Source organism: Lissotriton helveticus, chromosome 1_1 (assembly GCF_964261635.1).
Source record: "Lissotriton helveticus chromosome 1_1, aLisHel1.1, whole genome shotgun sequence".
NCBI classification, from domain to species: domain Eukaryota; kingdom Metazoa; phylum Chordata; class Amphibia; order Caudata; family Salamandridae; genus Lissotriton; species Lissotriton helveticus.
Window position 1 is genome coordinate 1,732,799,875 of NC_136057.1, and position 21,759 is coordinate 1,732,821,633.

The 21,759-nt window shown below is 51.9% G+C and overlaps 1 protein-coding gene across 8 annotated transcripts in view; it reads left to right on the top strand.

Annotated features, from left to right (window-relative positions):
- Positions 1-21,759, top strand: part of RAVER1 (ribonucleoprotein, PTB binding 1) — a 317,338-nt gene that overhangs the window by 168,737 nt on the left and 126,842 nt on the right. For 4 of the 8 annotated variants that reach the window (XM_078689186.1, XM_078689187.1, XM_078689189.1 and 1 more), the window contains one exon: positions 16,422-16,505. In XM_078689186.1, the coding sequence (XP_078545312.1) occupies positions 16,422-16,505 (84 nt within the window). Of the gene's footprint in view, positions 1-16,396; positions 16,506-21,759 lie in introns of all 8 variants that reach the window. The other 4 variants (XR_013610968.1, XR_013610969.1, XM_078689188.1 and 1 more) reach the window with 2 other exon arrangements.

The window sequence follows — 21,759 nt, forward strand, 5'->3', positions numbered from 1 at the left end:
TAAAGTTAAGCAGAGCCTCAGCATCACAAAATGGATGCTGCCACCACAGACACAAGTCTGACCTCCTGTGAGAAGTTGGCCTGATGTGCAGTGCTCACTATTCTAGTGATCACTATATATCAGTCCAAACGGCCCTTATTGATGATTGGTTGTAAGTCAACCTTATAGACCAGCTATCCTAGTAGCATGGATACGAGCAGTCTAAGGCTAAGACTCTAGAGGGCGTGTTAAGCCAGCTGTTTTACCATCACATTACCCCTTGAACACCCAGTGAAAGGACACCACACAAGTTGTTATGAAAATAAACAGTGTATTTATTTATAACAAGACTACCCTGGCTCTTTATGAGACAGGGAGCTAAGCACACAACAAAACTCTTATAAAAATACTTCAAGTCGCACAATTTACACAAATGCCCGAGGGGCACGAAAAACCATATACTACAAAAGTGGAATGCGAATTACTAGTAGGTAAGTAACGATTCTCAGAGGCTTTAGAAACGCTAGGCCTACAATACTGAACACTCAGGTTAGGAGCAGGAGGCCTAGGGACACCACGTGCAGAGTGGGAACTCTCACGCGTAAGGCGGGAAAAAGCCTATGGAAGCTAGTATTCACAAAGTTAGTGTTCTCTGGCGAACCCGACTAGGTAGGTCAAAAACGAAAGTGGATCTGGACCCTTGGATAGTGAGGCTATGCTGGGGCACCGAAATGCCGAAGTTACCTAGCCCAGGGGCTGCAGCTGCATAGGTCTGAAAAGACGTCGGGATTCTTCGTTGACGAACCAGGAGCCTGAAGGAAAGGAGTTGCTGGCAGGCGACCAGTGAAGATTGTTCGAGTGATCCAAGCCTGGATCGAAGATAGATGACACCTGAAAGCAGAGGGGACCAAGTTCGTGACTACTAGCCAGTAGTCAGGGGGCACCAGGAGGGCACCGGATGGTAGTCACCTCGACTAGGTGAGTGGGCGACGCTGTGCTCTGCAGTCTCACGGACCAGGAGGCGTTGTCGGCGACCAGGATGGAGGTACGAGCTGTCCCACGATGGATGATGCTGTCGACGTCGCTGGACCCAGGATTGGGGCAAAAAGTCTTGGCAAATTCAAGCCCACGCGGTGGACCTAAAATGGCGTCTGGAGTGGACCAGGAGGGTCCGGGGTGCTCCTCTCGTGGAAGGGAGCAAGGGCCAGTCTGGAGCAACCAGACCAGCAGCAGTGATGTAGTCGGGCGTCGTTAAGGTCACAAGCCAGCGGGCTAGTAGCCAAACAACGCGGTGAGCAGCAAAAAGCAGAAGGGCCCCACGCAGATCGTGGAGATGCTGGGAGGCTGAACTTCGGTGCTGTAGCTGCTCAGGGTCGGGGCTTCTCGGACCCCAAAGCACTCACCAGAGGATCTCTCGGCGGTCGTGCTGGAAAGAAGTCGTGCAGTCTTGAAGATGGCCGGTCCCTCGAGGTCTCGTCGCACCCACGGTTCTCAGCGTTGCTGTAGAGGTGGGTAGAGGTCAGAGGTGCCAGGGAAGCCGGTTCTCGTCGAGCTGGGCAGTCGGATTCCGGAGGAAGGACTTACAGCAGACCGCAGTGTTCTTAAGATGGTGCCTGCGGATGCAGGGTGACTACTCCTTAGTCACAAGGGAGAATCTTGAAGAAGAAATCTTGAAGTCCTTTCGTAGAAAGTCGTGTCTTGATTCCAAAGATCTAATTTGGAAGGGGGCCTGCTCCTACCTTTATCTGGGAAAAGGGGGCTGGCACGCGACTAAGTCCTGCCCTATGGGTGGGACCAGGAGGGGGGTGGTTACACCCACTTCCTTGGCGGGCTTTCCCCAGGCCAGGGGCTGGAGTGCCCCTGGAACTGGTTTCAGCCGGCCTATGCACAGTGAGCACCGGGGTGCCACCTGCAGTCACCTTCCTCTGAAGCCCTGCCTACCTAGGATACACAAAATCCTGTCTGGGACGGTGCTAGCACCGCCCCTGGCAGGAAACCCTTTGTCCTTGCCTCCTGCTCTGGGAGGACTCCCAGCAGCAGGAGGGCAGACTTGTGTCTCGGTGGCAGCATCCATTTTGTGGAGCTAAGGCTCTGTTGGACTTTAACCGGGGTTACAGGTTACATACATGTCGTGTCCCTCTAGAAGGGTGGAATGCTAACCCCGTCGCCAGAATTGGCGAGGGGTTAGTATTCCAATTCGTATGACACCTTACTCGACATGTTTTGATAAAGCGATACCAGAGTTGGCATATAACCGCGAGGATTATAATGCACTTAAGAGTATATGGTATGCGATATCATGGAAACGGCTAAGGGATGGATCCCGAAAGCCGCAGACAGGCTCGGCTCATGCCAGAGCACCATCTCACACGATTCCAAGCACTCTGCCTTCAGGATTGTTAAGGCCTGCCATAGGAGTGACTGATAGGAGATCTGTGTGTCCATTTTAGGGTTAGATATAGGTATACTATATCTAAAGCAAAGGGTGAGTACACCACCTTGCCCCAGCTGTCGTGCAGCCAGTTGTGTCAGTTTAGTTAGTCCAGGGGTGGCACAATACATGCTTCAGCCCCTGGGAGCCTTCTGGGTGCACCTCAGCCCTGGGTACAGGGACTTGGAGAGGGCCCAGTGCCAATTCAGTACCGGAGTACAATTTGGATAGAGAGAACAGCTAGGCTGTGGGTCTGATTAGCAGGCCCACAGCCAGGGAAAGTCGTAAACCAGTGCAGCAAAAAGCAAAAATCTGGGTGATCATAGGATTGCAGACCCTACTCTCCTACACCTCCTGCTGCTGGGAGTCCTTCCAGCGAGGGAGGCTCAGACAAAGGGTTTCCTGCCTTGGGAGGTGCTAGCACCACCCCAGACAGGATTTTGTGTATTAGGTAGGCCAAGGCTGAAAGGAATGAGACATGCCTGGGGCACACAAGGTGCCCTGTGCATACACCGGTTCCAACCAGTTGCTGGGTCACTCCAGCCCCAGCTCTGGCGGGAAACCGGACAAAGGATAGGGGGTGTGACCACCCCCCTTCCTGGTCCCACCCAGGGGAGGGACCTAGTCGTAGTGCAGCCCCCTTTAGCTGAATAAAGGTAGGAGCTGGTCCCATTCCCAGTTAGATTAATCTTGACAACTTCCACGAAGAAACTCTTGACCTTCGACCTCCTGAACATCAGAAGACTGAAGAATCTCCCCTATGGTCAGGGAGTGACCATCCTGCTTCGCAGGCACCATAGTTCAAGTTCAGAAATTTGTATAGCGCACTACTCACCCATAGGGTCTCAAGGCGCTTGAGGGAGGGGGTGCATTATTTATCGAATAGCCAGGTTTTAAGTTCCTTTCTGAAGGAAATGTGGTTCTGTGTGAGGCGGAGGTGAGTGAGGAGAGAGTTCCAGGTCTTGGCCGCCAGGTAGGAGAAAGATCTTCCTCCCATGGTGGATCTGTGGATGCGCGGAATTGCGGCAAGCGCTTTGTTGGAGGATCTTAGTTGGCGGGTGGGTGTGTAGAAGGACAGTCGTGTGTTGAGGCATTCGGGTCCTAGTTTGTAGAGGGCCTTGTGAGCGTGGGTGAGGAGACGGAACGTTATTCTCTTGTTGACGGGAAGCCAGTGGAGGTTTTTCAGGTGGCCGGTAATGTGAGCTTGGCGGGGGATGTCCAATATGAGTCTGGCCGATGCATTTTGGATGCGTTGGAGTTTTTTCTGTAATTTAGCTGTGGTTCCGGCGTAAAGGGTGTTTCCATAATCTAGTCGGCTAGTGACTAGTGCGTGGGTGATCGTCTTTCTTGTTTCGGTGGGGATCCAACGGAAGATTTTGTTGAGCATACGGAGTACTTTGAAGCAAGAGGATGAGACGACGTTAACTTGTCTGGTCATCGAGAGGGAGGAGTCTAGTATGACCCCAGGTTGCGTGCGTGGTCTGTGGGTATGGGTGCTGTGCCCAGGGCCGCTGGCCACCAAGAGTCGTCCCAGGCGGAGGGTGAGGAACCTAGGATGAGAACTTTTTTTGTCTGAGTTAAGTTTTAGGCGACTGTTTTTCATCCATTCGGCTACTTCTTTCATGCCTTCCTGAAGATTGGTTTTGGCGGTGTTCGGGTCTTTGGTGAGGGAAAGGATCAGCTGGGTGTCGTCAGCGTAGATGATGATGTGTTGTCGCGCGAGGGGACTCATGTAAACGTTAGGGTGGGACTGAGTGATGATCCTTGTGGGACTCCGCAGATGACTTCGGTGACCTCTGATTTGAAAGGGGGGAGTCGGACTCTCTGGGTTCTCCCGGCGAGGAACGAGAGGATCCAGTCCAAGGCTTTTCCTTGTATTCCGACGTTGCTGAGGCGTTGTATGAGGGTGCTGTGACAGTGTCGAAGGCGGCGGAGAGGTCGAGTAGGATGAGGGCAGCTGTTTCTCCGTTGTCCAGTAGCGTTCGGATGTCCTCTGTCGCTGCAATGAGGGCGGTTTCGGTGCTGTGTTTGGCTTGAAAGCCGGACCGTGGGGGGTCGAGGGAGTTGTTGGATTCAAGGAAGGCGACGAGCTGGCTATTGACGGCTTTCTCAATGATTTTGGCAGGGAAAGGGAGGAGGGAAATGGGGCGGTAGCTCTTAAGTTCAGAGGGGTCAGCTGTGGGCTTCTTCAGGAGGGCAGGGAGTTCGGCGTGTTTCCAGCTTTCTGGGAAGGTAGCGGAGTTGAAGGAGCAGTTAATGACATCACGGAGATGGGGTGCGATGATGGAGTCTGCTTTGTTGAAGATGTGGTGGGGACAGGGGTCGGTTGGCGAACCTGAATGGATGGAGTTCATTAGGCGGATGGTGTCTTCAGTGGTGATTGGGTTCCAGGCGCAAAGGTTGGTTTTGGAAGTGGGTGGGGTGGGCTGTTCTTTCGAAATGTTCTTAAAGCTGTTATGTATGTCGGCGATTTTGTTGTAGAAGAAAGAGGATAGCGAGTCGCAGAGGTCTTGGGAGGGAGTAATGTCGTTTGAGGCTGCGGTGGGGTTGGTAAATTCTTTGACGATGTTGAATAGTTCCTTGCTGTTGTGGGCGTTGTTGTCGAGTCGATCCTTGAGAGCTGATTTCTTGGTTGATCGGATCAATTGGTGGTGTTTGCAGGTGGCTGCCTTGAAGGTGGTCCGGTTGTCAGTGGTTGGGTTTTTTCTCCATGTTTTTTCGAGAGTACGGCATAGTTTCTTGGAGTTCTTAGGGTCATCGTTGAACCAGGGGGCCTTTTTGCTATCTTGTTTGATCTGGTGGTTTTTTAGGGGTGCTAATTCGTCAGCGCTGTGAGTGATCCATTGTTTGAATTTGGTGGCAGCTTCGTTTGGGTCTAATGAGAGGGCTGGAGGGTTTTGGTTGAGCGATGAGATGAGTTGGTCGGTGGTGATTTTGTTCCAGTTTCTTCGAGGAATAGGTTGTGGGGGGTTGTGAGTCGTGGTAGTTTTGTAGCTGAAGTGAACACAGCTGTGGTCCGTCCAATGGAGAGATGTGGTATGATTAAAGGAGATGTGTTTGCTGGAGGTGAAGATAGGGTCGAGCGTGTGTCCGGCTAAGTGGGTGGGGGTGTCCACAAGTTGGTCCGAGATTGGCCTGGTTGTCCAGAAGGGTGGTGGTGTTGCAGTCGTTTTTCTTTTCCAGGTGGAAGTTGAAGTCTCCCAGTAGAATGTAGTTCTCGGAGGGGAGGGCATGTGGGCTGATGTAGTCAGTGATGTCTTCGCAGAATTGTTTACGGGTTCCTGGTGGTCTGTAGATGAGGGTGCCTCCAAGTGTGGTCCTGGGGTTGGTGTGGATCTGGAAGTGAAGGTTTTCGGCGGTTGCAAGGTAGTCGTCGAAGCTGGTCGTGATTTTGATGGTGTTCTTATGAACGATGGCGATGCCTCCTCCTGTTTGGTTGGTACGGTCTTTTCGGATGATGTTGTACGCGTCCGGGATGGCTATGGCGATGTCGGGTGCTGATGATGCGTTCATCCAGGTTTCTGTAAGGAAGGCGATGTCCGGTGCCGCAGTGTCGAGTAGGTCCCAGAGTTCTGTGGCGTGTTTGTGGATCGAGCGGGTGTTTAGCAGGATGCATTTCAGGTGGTTAGAGTCGGAGCTGTGTTTGGAGCTCGTGGATTTGGTGTGGGTCTTGATGCAGGCGAACTTGCAGGAGTTGCAGGCGAAGGGACCGTGGGTACGTCCTGGGGCAGCTTTGTAGCATTGTGGTGTGCGTCCGGGGTTAAGGGCTAAGAGGGTGGCGGCGTCATACGTTAATGCGGGAGGAGTGCGGTTTGCGGGGGACAGGGGGTCTGGCGCTGGGCGCGGGCCAGATGCGGACGGGCGTTGACGGGCTTACCTTTGGCGCGACCGCTGCGCGTGGACGCTGCGCGTTGGTTCATCTGTCTTAAATAGAGAGTGGAGGGGGGCGGAGCGTGGAAGGGGCAGCTGGGAGGCGGGAGCGGGGAGGAGACACGGGCACAACAAAATGGAAGGACCGAAAGTGAAACTTAGGACATGAACACAAAGATGAGTGTGAGAAGTTGGCCTGATGTGCAGTGCTCACTATTCTAGTGATCACTATATATCAGTCCAAACAACCCTTATTGATGATTGGTTGTAAGTCAACCTTATAGACCAGCTATCCTAGTAGCATGGATACGAGCAGTCTAAGGCTAAGACTCTAGAGGGCGTGTTAAGCCAGCTGTTTTACCATCACATTACCCCTTGAACACCCAGTGAAAGGACACCACACAAGTTGTTATGAAAATAAACAGTGTATTTATTTATAACAAGACTACCCTGGCTCTTTATGAGACAGGGAGCTAAGCACACAACAAAACTCTTATAAAAATACTTAAGTTAGCACAGTATACACAAATGCCCGAGGGGCACGAAAAACCATATACTCTGAAAGTGGAATGCGAAATTACTAGCAGGTAAGTACAGTACTAATAGGCTTTGGAATCGCTAGGACTTGACTATAGAATCGTTAGATTACTTCTAGGAGGCCCAGGGGACTCGGGTGCAGAGTGTGCACTCTCACGCGGGATGCGGGACAAAGTCTATGATAGCTAGTAAAGTTAAAGTTAGTGTTCACGGGCGAACCCGACCTGGTAGGGAGAAAACGACAGTGGATCCTGACCCTTGGATAGTGAGGCTATGCTGGGGCACCGAAATGCCGAAGTTACCTAGCCCAGGGGCTGCAGCTGCATATGTCTCAAAAGACGTCGGGAATCCTCGTAGATGAACCAGGAGCCTGGAAGAAAGATGCTGGCAGGCGACCAGTGAAGAGCGTTCGAAGTGATCCAAGCCTGGATCTTGAAGATGGACGATACCTGAAAGCAGAGGGGACCAAGTTCGTGACTACTAGCCAGTAGTCAGGGGGCACCAGGAGGGCACCGGATGGTAGTCACCTCGACTAGGTGAGTGGGCGACGCTGTGCTCTGCAGATCTCACGGACCAGGAGGCGTTGTCGGCGACCAGGATGGAGGGGCGAGCTGTCCCACGATGGATGAAGCTGTCGGCGTCGAAGGACCCAGGATTGGGCAACAAAGCCTTGGCTAATTCAAGCCCACGCGGTGGACTCAAAATGGCGTCTTGAGTGGACCAGGAGGGTCCGGGGTGCTCCTCTTCTGGAAGGGAGCAAGAGCCAGTCTGGAGCAACCAGACCAGCAGTAGTGATGTCGTCGGGCGTCGTTCAGAAGGCCACAAGCCAGCGGGCTAGTAGCCAAACAACGCGGTGAGCAGCAAAAAGCAGAAGGGCCCCACGCCGATCGTGGAGATGCTGGGGGGCTGATCTTCGGTGCTGGAGCTGCTCAGGGTTGGGGCTTCTCGGACCCCAAAGCACTCGCCAGTAGATTACCCGGCGGGCTTGCTGTGAAGAAGTCGTGCAGTCTTGGCAATAGTCGGTCCCTTGAGGTCTCGTCGCACTCACGGTTCTCAGCTTGGCTGTAGAGGTGAGTAGAGGTCGGAGGTGCCAGGGAAGCCGGGTCTTGTCGAGCTGGGCAGTCGGATTCCGGAGGAAGGACTTGCAGCAGACCGCAGTGTTCTTAAGATGGTGCCTGCGGATGCAGGGTGACTACTCCTTAGTCACAAGGGAGAATCTTGAAGAAGAAATCTTGAAGTCCTTTCGCAGAAAGTCGTGTCTTGATTCCAAAGATGATCTAATTTGGAAGGGGGCCTGCTCCTACCTTTATCTTGGAAAAGGGGGCTGGCACGCGACTAAGTCCTGCCCTATGGGTGGGACCAGGAGGGGGGTGGTTACACCCCTCTCCTTTGGCGGGCTTTCCCCAGCTCAGGGGCTGGTGTGCCCCTGGAACTGGTTCAAGCCGGCCTATGCACAGTGAGCACCGGGGTGCCACTTGCAGTCACCTTCCTCTGTAGCCCTGCCTACCTGGAATACACAAAACCCTGTCTGGGACGGTGCTGGCACCGCCCCTGGCAGGAAACCCTTTGTCCTTGCCTCCTGCTCTGGGAGGACTCCCAGCAGCAGGAGGGCAGACTTGTGTCTCGGTGGCAGCATCCATTTTGTGGATGCTAAGGCTCTGTCTGACTTTAACCGGGGTTACAGGTTACATACATGTCGTGTCCCTCTAGAAGGGTGGAATGCTAACCCCGTCGCCAGAATTGGCGAGGGGTTAGTATTCCAATTCGTATGACACCTTACTCGACATGTTTTGATAAAGCGATACCAGAGTTGGCATATAACCGCGAGGATTATAATGCCCTTAAGAGTATATGGTATGCGATATCATGGAAACGGCTAAGGGATGGATCCCGAAAGCCGCAGACGGGCTCAGCTCATGCCAGAGCACCATCTCACACGATTCCAAGCACTCTGCCTTCAGGATTGTTAAGGCCTGCCATAGGAGTGACTGATAGGAGATCTGTGTGTCCATTTTAGGGTTAGATATAGGTATACTATATCTAAAGCAAAGGGTGGGTACACCACCTTGCCCCAGCTGTCGTGCAGCCAGTTGTGTCAGTTTAGTTAGTCCGTCCAGGGGTGGCATAATACATGCTTCAGCCCCTGGGAGACTTCTGGGTGCACCTCAGCCCTGGGTACAGGGACTTGGAGAGGGCCCAGTGCCAATTCAGTACCTGAGTACAATTTGGATAGAGAGAACAGCTAGGCTGTGTGTCTGATTAGCAGGCCCACAGCCAGGGAAAGTCGTAAACCAGTGCAGCAAAAAGCAAAAATCTGGGTGATCATAGGATTGCAGACCCTACTCTCCTACAATGAGGCTCAAATAATTTAAAAGCAATGCAGCGCAATTGTCTTAAAATCACAAGTACAATATAACGATACCAGGCGCTGTCACCGTCGAGGCGCTCTCACACAGGCAGGCAATGGGCGCTATGTCTCACAGGCGCTGTCACACAGGCGCTGTCACACAGGCAGGCAATGGGTGCTATGTCAGCGTCGAGGCGCTGGGGCTGCAGGCGATGTCAGACGCAACAATGGGTAAAGCAATCTCCAATCTGCAGGAGGGGTGCAGGTAAGGGAGGGAGGCAGGGAGCGAGGAGGAGCGACCGACACGGAGCGAGTCCAGCTGGTCACCATCAAGCTCCTGTGCGGTTTGCTGCAAGTCCTTCCTTCCTGGAACCCAACGACCCAGCTCACCGAGATCCGGACCTCCAGACCCCTCTGACCTCTATCCACATCCACAGCACAGCTGGGACCCGTGGGTGCGACGAGTAACGTGGAGACGGCCACCTTGAAGAAACCTGCACAGCGCTTCCAGCACGACCACCGAGGAATCCTCGAGTGAGTGCACCGGGGTCTGAGAAGCCCCACACCGACACAGCTCCTGCATCAAAGATCAGCCCCCCCAGCCTCCACGAGATCTGCGCGGGGCCCTTTTGCCTGGTTGCTGCTTTTCCTGTTGTCTGGTCACTTGCCGGCTGGCTCGTGACCTCTGAGACGATGACCCGAAGATTTCAACACTGGTGGTCTGGTCCCTCAGACTGGCCCTTGCTTCCTTGTGAAAGAGAAGCACCCCGGACCCTCCTGGTCCGCACCAGACGCCATCTTTGTTCCACAGCGTGGCTTGCACTGGCCAAGGCATGTTGACCAGATCGACGATCCAACACCGCCATCAGCAGCAGACTACGTGGGACAGCTCGTGCCTCCAGCCTGGTCGTGAAGAACAGCTCCTGGTCCGCGCAGCTACAGAGAGAAGCGACCCTTCCTTCACCTGAACGCGGCGACAGCATCTGGTTCCCTCCTGGTTCCAGCACCGTCACTGGCTAGTGACCAAGACTCTGTCCCCTTCCCTTTCAGGACTTCTCCTTCCTAGTTCCATCCTTGGAACCACCGGGCTACTCCATCTGGCTGCCTGCCAGCAACTCTTTGTTCAGGCATCACCGGGATCAACTCAGCGAACCCGACACCACTTCAGCCCTATGCACCCGCAGCCTGTGGGTTAGGTAACTAAAGCTTCTAGGTGCTGAAGTCAGTGTTCACTATCCTAGTGTCCAGGTCCACTGTTGTTTTACCTCCATCCAGCCGGGTTCGTCCGGAATCCGTAACTTTGTAAACTGTAGTATCCATAGACGTTCGTACGCATCCCGCGTGAGAGTTTCCACTCTGCACGTGAGTGCCGTGGGCCTCCTGCTCCTTACTTACCTAGTTCGTAGTGTAGTCCCAGCGATCCTCCAGCCTCTGGATCTCCTTACAGTACTTTCCTTCCTCGCATTCCATTGTTTCTAGTATATGGTTTGTCGTGCCCCTAAGGCACACGTGTAAATATTGTGCTAACTCGTATTTCCTTCTTAGTATTGTCATGTGCTTAGCCCTCTGATCTCATAAAGAGTTCAGAGGTGTTGTTATTAATAAATATATTGTTTATTTTCATAACCTGTATGGTATCCTTTCATCTGGTATTTAAGGGGTTATATTGTGGTAAAACAGCTGGCGTCACATGCCAAAAGAGTTTAGCCTAAGACTGCTTTGTCCATGCTACCATTAGGATAGCTGTTCTATAAGGTTGACTTACAACCAATCACCATAAGGGTTGTTTGGACTGATACAAGGTGATCACTAGAACTAGTGAGCATCATATATCAGGCCAACTTCTCACAAGCCCTATTTCTCAAGATCGGCTGCACACTGGCAAAGAAGGATCCCTTGGAAAATCTGGGAAGACCATTCCACTAGTGCGAAGATGCATGCTACTGCATTTGCTTGCAGAGTGCCTGTCCTTGACATCTACCTGGCTGCAACATAGATGTCCGTACATATGTTCATGCAGCACTATTGCTATGATAACCAGGTCTGATGGGAAGGGCGTTTTGCTCACTCATTCTGTAGTACTCTTGTTTTAAGTAGACTTCACAGAACCTCTTCATTATGAAGTACTGCTTTGGTATCTGTATTAAGTTGAAGAATCTTCAGTTAGAAGTATTCCTCAGAAGGACAAGGTACTTTCCTTTGATAATGCTTATTCTAATGGATACTCTAACCGCTGATTGGCCACTGCCCTGCCTCCTTCCTGTTATGAGAAGTGGCCTAGTTTTAAAATTTTAAAACAACCCAAATTAGTATTCAGCACACTGGCACCAACAGTTGTTCATGCTCTGCTTCTGAAGAAGTGGAAAGGGAAATGGAGGGTGTGTGTGGGGGGGGCGGTGTGTGTGGGGGGGGCGATGTGTGTGAGTGGGGCTGTGTGTGTGGGGCTGTGTGTGTGTGTGTGTGAGTGGGGCTGTGTGTGTAAGAGTGGGGCTGTGTGTGTAAGAGTGGGGCTGTGTGTGTAAGAGTGGGGCTGTGTGTGTAAGAGTGGGGCTGTGTGTGTAAGAGTGGGGCTGTGTGTGTAAGAGTGGGGCTGTGTGTGTAAGAGTGGGGCTGTGTGTGTAAGAGTGGGGCTGTGTGTGTAAGAGTGGGGCTGTGTGTGTAAGAGTGGGGCTGTGTGTGTAAGAGTGGGGCTGTGTGTGTAAGAGTGGGGCTGTGTGTGTAAGAGTGGGGCTGTGTGTGTAAGAGTGGGGCTGTGTGTGTAAGAGTGGGGCTGTGTGTGTAAGAGTGGGGCTGTGTGTGTAAGAGTGGGGCTGTGTGTGTAAGAGTGGGGCTGTGTGTGTAAGAGTGGGGCTGTGTGTGTAAGAGTGGGGCTGTGTGTGTAAGAGTGGGGCTGTGTGTGTAAGAGTGGGGCTGTGTGTGTAAGAGTGGGGCTGTGTGTGTAAGAGTGGGGCTGTGTGTGTAAGAGTGGGGCTGTGTGTGTAAGAGTGGGGCTGTGTGTGTAAGAGTGGGGCTGTGTGTGTAAGAGTGGGGCTGTGTGTGTAAGAGTGGGGCTGTGTGTGTAAGAGTGGGGCTGTGTGTGTAAGAGTGGGGCTGTGTGTGTAAGAGTGGGGCTGTGTGTGTAAGAGTGGGGCTGTGTGTGTAAGAGTGGGGCTGTGTGTGTAAGAGTGGGGCTGTGTGTGTAAGAGTGGGGCTGTGTGTGTAAGAGTGGGGCTGTGTGTGTAAGAGAGTGGGGCTGTGTGTGTAAGTGAGTGGGGCTGTGTGTGTAAGAGAGTGGGGCTGTGTGTGTAAGAGAGTGGGGCTGTGTGTGTAAGTGAGTGGGGCTGTGTGTGTAAGTGAGTGGGGCTGTGTGTGTGTGTGAGTGGGGCTGTGTGTGTGTGTGAGTGGGGCTGTGTGTGTGTGTGAGTGGGGCTGTGTGTGTGTGTGAGTGGGGCTGTGTGTGTGTGTGAGTGGGGCTGTGTGTGTGTGTGAGTGGGGCTGTGTGTGTGTGTGAGTGGGGCTGTGTGTGTGTGTGAGTGGGGCTGTGTGTGTGTGTGAGTGGGGCTGTGTGTGTGTGTGAGTGGGGCTGTGTGTGTGTGTGAGTGGGGCTGTGTGTGTGTGAGTGAGTGGGGCTGTGTGTGTGTGAGTGGGGCTGTGTGTGTGTGTGGGGCTGTGTGTGTGTGTGAGTGGGGCTGTGTGTGTGTGAGTGGGGCTGTGTGTGTGTGAGTGGGGCTGTGTGTGTGTGAGTGGGGCTGTGTGTGTGTGAGTGGGGCTGTGTGTGTGAGTGGGGCTGTGTGTGTGAGTGGGGCTGTGTGTGTGAGTGGGGCTGTGTGTGTGAGTGGGGCTGTGTGTGTGTGTGGGGGGGGGTGTGTGTGTGTGGGGGGGCTGTGTGTGTGGGGGGGTGTGGGTTGTGTGTGTGGGGGGGGGTGTGGGTTGTGTGTGGGTGGGGGCGCGTGTGTGGGGCTGTGTGGGTGTGGGGCTGTGGGGCTGTGTGGGTGTGGGGCTGTGGGGCTGTGGGGCTGTGGGGCTGTGGGGCTGTGTGGGTGTGGGGCTGTGGGGCTGTGGGGCTGTGGGGCTGTGGGGCTGTTTGGGTGTGTGTGTGTGTGGGGCTGTGTGGGTGGGGCTGTGTGTGTGTGTGTGTGTGTGTGGGGCTGTGTGGGTGGGGCTGTGTGTGTGTGTGTGTGTGAGTGGGGCTGTGTGGGTGGGGCTGTGTGTGTGTGTGAGTGGGGCTGTGTGGGTGGGGCTGTGTGTGTGTGTGAGTGGGGCTGTGTGGGTGGGGCTGTGTGTGTGTGTGAGTGGGGCTGTGTGTGTGTGTGAGTGGGGCTGTGTGTGTGTGAGTGGGGCTGTGTGTGTGTGTGAGTGGGGCTGTGTGTGTGTGAGTGGGGCTGTGTGTGTGTGAGAGTGGGGCTGTGTGTGTGTGAGTGGGGCTGTGTGTGTGTGAGAGTGGGGCTGTGTGTGTGTGGGGGGGTGGGTGTGTGTGGGTGGGGGCGCGTGTGTGTGGGTGGGGGCGCGTGTGTGTGGGTGTGGGGCTGTGTGGGTGTGGGTGGGGCTGTGTGGGTGGGGCTGTGTGTGTGTGAGAGTGGGGCTGTGTGTGTGTGAGTGGGGCTGTGTGTGTGTGAGAGTGGGGCTGTGTGTGTGTGGGGGGTGTGTGTGTGGGTGTGGGTTGTGTGTGGCTGTGTGGGTGGGGCTGTGTGTGGGTGGGGGCGCGTGTGTGTGGGTGGGGGCGCGTGTGTGTGGGGCTGTGTGGGTGTGTGTGAGTGGGGCTGTGTGTGTGAGAGTGGGGCTGTGTGTGTGAGAGTGGGGCTGTGTGTGTGTGAGAGTGGGGCTGTGTGTGTGTGAGTGGGGCTGTGTGTGTGTGAGAGTGGGGCTGTGTGTGTGTGAGTGGGGCTGTGTGTGTGTGAGAGTGGGGCTGTGTGTGTGTGAGAGTGGGGCTGTGTGTGTGTGGGGGCGCGTGTGTGTGGGTGGGGGCGCGTGTGTGTGGGTGTGGGGCTGTGTGGGTGTGTGTGTGTGTGGGGCTGTGTGGGTGTGTGTGGGTGGGGCTGTGTGTGGGTGGGGCTGTGTGTGGGGGGGGCTGTGTGTGTGTGTGTGTGGGGCTGTGTGTGTGTGTGTGTGGGGGGCTGTGTGTGTGTGTGGGGGGCTGTGTGTGTGTGTGGGGGGCTGTGTGTGTGTGTGGGGGGCTGTGTGTGTGTGTGGGGCTGTGTGTGTGTGGGGCTGTGTGTGGGTGGGGCTGTGTGTGGGTGGGGCTGTGTGTGGGTGGGGCTGTGTGTGGGTGGGGCTGTGTGTGGGTGGGGCTGTGTGTGGGTGGGGCTGTGTGTGGGTGGGGCTGTGTGTGGGTGGGGCTGTGTGTGGGTGGGGCTGTGTGTGGGTGGGGGCGCGTGTGGGGCTGTGTGGGTGTGGGGCTGTGTGGGTGTGGGGCTGTGTGTGTGTGGGGGGGGCTGTGTGTGTGTGGGGGGGGCTGTGTGTGTGTGGGGGGGCTGTGTGTGGGGGGGCTGTGTGTGTGGGGGCTGTGTGTGTGTGGGGGGGCTGTGTGTGTGTGTGGGGGCTGTGTGTGTGTGTGTGGGGGGGGCTGTGTGTGTGGGGGGCTGTGTGTGTGGGGGGCTGTGTGTGTGTGGGGGGGGCTGTGTGTGTGCGGGGGGCTGTGTGTGTGTGTGTGCGGGGGGCTGTGTGTGTGGGGCTGTGTGTGTGTGTGCGGGGGGCTGTGTGTGTGTGTGTGCGGGGGGCTGTGTGTGTGTGTGCGGGGGGCTGTGTGTGTTCGTGGGGCTGTGTGTGTTCGTGGGGCTGTTCTATGTGGGGCTGCGGCTGGCTATGTGGCTGTGTGAGGGTGGGGCTGTGTGTGGGGGTGGGGCTGTGGCTGTGTGGGGGTGGGGCTGTGGCTGTGTGGGGGTGGGGCTGTGGCTTTGTGGGTCTGTGGCTTTGTGGGGCGGGGCTGTGGCTGTGGGGCTGTGTGGGCTATGTGGGGGTGGGGCTGTGTGGGGTGGGGCTGTGTGGGGTGGGGCTGTGTGGGGTGGGGCTGTGTGGGGGTGGGGCTGTGGCTGTGTGGGGCTATGTGGGGGTGGGGCTGTGGCTGTGGGGGCTATGTGGGGGTGGGGCTGTGGGGCTATGTGGGGCTGTGGCTGTGGGGGGCTGTGGCTGTGGGGCTATGTGGGGCTGTGGCTGTGTGGCAATGTGGGGGTGGGGCTGTGGCTGTGGGTGGCTGTTGGGGTGGCGCTGTGTGTGTGCGCTGTCAAGTCATGTCCCAAGTGGTATGGAGACAACGCAGTCACATGGGGCCATCCAGCGGTGCCCAGGAACACCCTTGCAGAAGCCTTTCTGGATCCAGTCTGGCGCCTGTGGAGTATTGTAAGGTGAATTAATCTGTTGGAGTATCCACAAGAAAGTTACCAAAGGTAGTAACTTGTTTGTTGTTTCTACTTCGGTTTGCAATGAATTGTATTCAGTCTTTGCTATTGTCAACATGACAAAGTGCTGATATATGTGGCAACAGGAACATTTATGTATGTGAAAGTATTTTCGACTAATTATTTTTTGGGGGACTGTGATTATGGGCCTATCTGGTAATGACTTGTTTGGTAGTTCAGAGAACAAATATTGGGTTCGTATATTAGGGTTGTGTTTTTTTGGGGGGATTGATAGGCTTCTGTATTTATTAAACTTCTATCCCACCAATACTTTATTTGCTACGGTAATTAACCATTGAATACATTACAGTTCCCTATTGTACTCAGTTATAACACTTACTGAGTTGTCTAGTGTCTTCTTCCACATACATGTTGCTAGAACAAAACATATTACCACCCTTGACTGACTGTTCAGTTATTCTATCCTGATCATTTTTGTAGTGTTTGAATAGACTGTTTTTCAACATGCATTTAAGGCCCTGTAAAAATATTTTATTGTTCTTCCTTTTCCTCCTTTAACAGTCTTTTTAAATATGATGCCACTAGTTGATTAAATATTTCCAGGTAATCCTGGGGCAGCTTTTGGGCCAAGACTGCATGAAGGAGCTCCCAATTTTCAGTGGGGGCCCCTGAATCTCCTCAATTGTATCTAGAGGAGTAGAATGACACTGTAGCGTCAATGTATTGAAATTTGTTACATGTGATATTTGCACATTAGTACTGACAGTTTTGTTTTCTTTACTATTATATTTATTGAGCAGAGTACTTTTAAATGTTAAATACTGTGTGAATTTAAATACATCAACCTTTGTTCTGCCACAGTCCGTTATGAAATATGACATGTAGGTCCCTTCACAGATTGACATTAAGTTCCTTGTTTCAGCAGGACTTGTTGCAGCCACGTATATATCCACAGAACAGAGATGTTTCTGGGCAAACAATGGGCAGCTTTACACACAGACCGAAGGTATGTGCTTCTAGCATCTTTGTGTTGGATGTATGAAGTATTGTGGTGTTCAGACTGCTGGAAGGAAGCTCAGATCTACCAGCAGTTTATGGTCTACAATATGTTGAGAATATGCCTTTTTCTGACTTTGAGTGCATTTGAGCAATTGTAGTGTAGTATTGGACAACAGACTTGCTGCACAAACGAGTCCCTTCTTCCAGGCTCTGGAGTATGCTAAAAATCCTACTTTGACTTACCAAGAATAATACGGGAGCAGTAAGTGGAAAGGTAAGAGATTTCTCATCCTGTTTGTGCCTTTCATTTGCAACTCTAATTTAACCCATGGAGAATACTGCATGGAACTGATGTAAATGAACCACAATATCAGTCTGGATTGTGCAAGCACTTCTGCTTTTGTACGACACATCTTTTGGGGATTGAAGCCTCTGGGTTAATTATTTGTGAGTTTACTGCTTGTGTGTAAGGTTACTTCAGAGCAGTAGAGGAGCTGCCGAAATACAGATGCATGTAGAAATGGCCCTTATCCTATGTAATTTGATTGTGGCTGGGCAGAAAAGGGGTGTATTATAGAATGTGGTTGTGCGACCTCACTGTGTAATACACTTACCAACCCCTTTAGAACCAGTAGGTTTCGTTTGTCAAACCTTCAGCTTAATCCTGGGTAGCTGAGCAGTAAGGCCTACACAAAGGATTACATGTAGAGCATTTAAACCACACCAAAACAATTGAAGAAATGGACTAAAAAGGAAAGAATTCGAACTCCGATTTATAAAAATAGACTATTTTAGGTAATTTTAGACACTATATAAAAGGTCCATCTGAGGGTTCCGGGGATATAGACTTTACAAGGCACAGTAAATCTAAGCATTTCATTCAACTGCAAACAAACATTGGCAAATTAAACTCCTTTGGCACACAAACATTTTGGGCAAGTTGAAATGGGTTGGTTACAGTTACTTGGGGAGACGAGCTCCATCGGGGAGTCAGTCAGGGGGACTAGCAAGGCCCTCAAATAGTAGCCTCTTCGGAAGAAGCAGTCTTTTAGCAGTTCCAGTCACTTTATCCTTGTTCATTGGATACCTATTTAAGTGGTCCTGATGCTGAGATACAGGATGCTTGAAGTTGCTCAAGAATGTTGAGGATGCGACTGGGACGTCAAGGGCTCTTACTGCAGGTACTCCTCAGTCCGCACATTTGATGAGGGGGTCCTGGACACAGGGTTCACATCCCATGAGGTCCTCTCCAGTCTGTCCGAAGTCCAGTTGCCACTGGACTACCAGTCCGGTCTCTCGGTCATAGTTGAAATCTTTCTGAGGACTGAAGCTTACCTTCTGGGTGACCAAGTTACATTTGGGCAGCTCTCCCGGCTCGGGTGCAAATTCAGAGTGTTTGGTCTTGGTCTTGGTCCTGGTCCCTGGTGCTGCACAGTGAGGAGTGACGATCCGGGAATTTCTGAGCTACTGCTCAATCTTATTAGATTCTCCAGCTGCTGTGCCCCTCTGCTTTGCACAGGTCAGTCAAGTCTTAGCTTTGGCTGGGCTCTGTAGAAGACTTCTCCCTAAGCAGGATACCTCTGGCACAGTCCCTCTTTGCTAGCTACCAGGTACAGTCCACATCAGTGCAGCCTTTCTTTGCCAGGAACTTGGTGCATCAGGGCAGTACTTCGGTCCTCCTTCCAGTTGATGTCTGAGTTCATGGGGCGCTGCTTTCATGCCTAGAAAATGTCTTCTGGGTAGTATGCGGTTGGTAGGCAATGGGCTCCCATGTTCCCTTCCACCTGATGACCATTTCCTCCAAAGTGTAGCTTCTGGCTATCCCAAGATGCAACATTCTGCCCACTTCCAACACTGCGAGCATCTCCGCGGCGTGCTGAGCTCCCTAGCCCAACCCAGAGGTGTGGCTATAAAGGGGCTACACACCCCTCGAAAACCGGTTTGACTACTGGTTTACCCTCTCCTTTCTCCCCAATGCCCACCCTTCTGCCTAAACGATGGCCTCTTTCTTTTGGTCTCCCCCACCAGTGGTAGTTTTGGTCACCCTTGTCTTGACCCAGGTTTCTGCTTTCTTCTCCAATTCTTGAGGAGAAAAAGGACCTAGGTATTCTAGGCATTGATGTTTCTATTGGTGGGAATTACTCAAAAGGTGCTCCTTCATTATTAAAATATACAACCCTTCACAGTGATGTGCATTGTTACCTTCTAACTAACCTCCTATTGTTTTCACAGAGTAGTCTACGAAGTCTACCCAGGTCTAGCTCTGTTTTTTTTTTAAGCCTCTCTGAATCTGATCCTTTTATTCTTCAGTACTATATTCAAAGCCCTCATGAGGTCATAGGCTGTAACATTTTTCTCATTGAGTGTCCGGAGCCTCTCGCTTCACTGAGAATTTGCAACAGGATAGCACTCCACAGCTTCCTGTGGATCGGTCTACCAAGACAGGCTCTCTCAAATGCAATGAACCACTTAGTGATATAATCACTCTCAAAGAATTTAGGGACAATCCCTTTGGGGATTTTAGAGTCAGAAGATTCTACCTCGCTATTTGTTGTTTTGCTGCCGTCAGAGATGGGTCCTATGTGCATCTCAGCTCTCCTTTTCTATGGCCACTAGTTTAGCCTCTAAGGATATCCTCTTGTCCAGTCTCTGAAGATCTCTATCTTCAGTCTCTCACTCACCTGGGATACTACTAGGATCACTCCCACCAGTGGTGTTGCTATCTGAGGGGGTAGTGATGGGGTCGTGATGGGGTCGTGATAGAGTCCTCCACACCACTTATGAAGTTTGGTTGTCCTTGGCCTTATCATTCTCTGCCAGCAAGTGCTGGAGATTGGCTTTTGTGGGTTTAGAGCACATGGCAAATGTCCATGCTCTGCACAGCTTTTTGTGCTGGGTCACTCTGATGTGCATAGGAGGGCAGGTCGAGGTCCTGGCTGGTCCCTGGAGTGTCTTTTTTTTTTTTTTTTTTTTTTATTTTTTAATTTATTTTTTATGTAGTTGGGATCTTATTAAATACTTACAAAAAATGCAAAATCACTACTAAGGCCCTTTACTTTGCAGTTTTAATTTCTAAACAGTCAGGGGACTTAACCAAGGCCCTAACACTAGTTTAAATATTTTTGGAAAACTTCACAAATTGAAAACAAATATTTTAGCTAAAGACAATTTTGGATTTCCTTTTGTGAAATAACTTATTGATCAAACGGTACAACAAACGTCAAAGTCTTATATCCCACCACTGCCAATAATGTATGAAGCAGGCTCTGTATATGATATACCATTGGGTGATTACACCGTGCACAGAGTTCAGAGATTCCCCAGAAGTGTACAGGGCTCAATGTAAAACCCAAAGTGCTCTATTAGTGGTAGTATGGGCGAGCAGCCTTAGGACTAACCGAGAGTAGCGTAAGACATTTATTCTACATAACTGATGCACAACTCAATAGAAATCCACACCAATTTTATAAAAATAAGCTATGTTAAGTTTTATTTTAAGACCAAGATCTTCGAAATATTGTCCATATGTTTGCCAGGAAAAACACTTGAGACTTTCAAAACTCGCGTCGGGTGCAGAGGGTAGGATTTGCATATCAGGAGGGCGCTAAAGTCTTTTGTGTAAGTTTCTTGGGGACAGATCTGCTGTCCGCCGGAGTCTCTGGTCTTTGTCGAAGAGCAGGCAGTCTTCCACTGATTGTGGAAGTCGTTGGCTGCAGTGCATGCATTGACTCCTCCCCTGGACTACAGTGCGCATGGGCATCCTCTCCATCTTCATTTTTCCGCCAATGGGTTCGGCTGCTATTCCTCAACTCCAACTTCTGAACCGAAACTTTTCAACTTTCTAAGACCAAAAGGCCTTCTACATCGACGGTATTGTTCTCGTTTGGTACCCCTTGACTCGATAACTTTCCATCTCGATCCAGTCGTCGACGCGGGCCGTTGGGCCTTTTCGACGCCACGTGGGCCTGCTGCCGATGGAAAGGACCCAGTTTAAAAAGTGCCCACAATGTCACTTCAAATTCCCACATACTGATAAACATACAGTATGCAACAAGTGCCTAGCACCCGAGCACAACGAGGAAAACTGCCCAGCCTGTGCTCAGTTCCGGTCGAAGAAAACTATCCGGAACCGAAGAGCCGCTAGACAAGAGATACAGCTGCAGGCACCAGAACCGGAGAACATTTTCGATGACTAACATGACCTCCCAGAAGTGGCGGACTCCGATCTAGAAATTGTCACCGTAGAGGACCAGTCAGACTCCAATGACCAGATCACACCAGGGCAAACCGTGAGTACCAAGCCCCCAACCCAGCTTCCATCTCAAGACAAGGCTCCGGTCGAAGCATCGCCCAAAGGCCTTAGCCGAGATCGACAGACTCCTTCAGAGGCCCCGCCTTCCGGCTCAGCTCCGAAGACCCAAACCCAAGCCTTCTGATACCCCAGGAACGAGCAACACTCTTCCCAAAAAGGCCATAGAACCTAAAAGGGTTGTCGAGCTGAAGAAGCTCGTCGAAACAAAAAAGGTTGTCGATCTCAAAAAGACAGTCGACCCGAAAAAGGCGGTCGAGCCGAAATTGTTGATCCACAAAAACTAGAGCACACTAAAAAAGCCTGTCGATCCGAAGAAGGCTGCCGAGCCTACAAAAAACCTCGAGCCGAAAGGGGTCGTCGAGCCCAAAAAACACGGTGAACCGAAAAAAGTTATCGAACCGAAAAAAACGGTCGAACGGAAAAAGGTTGTCAGAACTTAAGGTCGTCGAACCAAGAAAGGCAGTACAGCAAACAAAAGACGTCGAACAAAAAGTTGTCGAACCAAAAAAGGTCACCGACCCGAAAACAGCAGTCGAGCCAAAAAAAAGCTCCACAGCCAAAGGCCCTCAAGCCAAAGACTCACCACAAGCAAGTGACTTAGCCAAAAACATCGGCGCCAAAACCACGGACAGTTGAGGAAGAACTTTTCCATCCTGATCCAGTGAGCACAGAACAACCTTAACTGTATATAGACCCTGAAACAGGACACGTAACAGTTTACCAGAGGAAGAAAAGACCATTGGACACTGACACTTCTTCCCCTGTTCCTCCAAAGAAACAGACTTCGTAACATCTCCTTCAAGGCCTTTTACTCCTCCTCCTTTCTTTCCTAACATGCCTTTTGTGCCTTACTCTCCTACACCTTCAGGTTATGATGACACAGAAAACATGGGGGGAAGATCCTCAGGATGATTTTGTAGAACCCGAGGATCAGGATATACAGGATAAC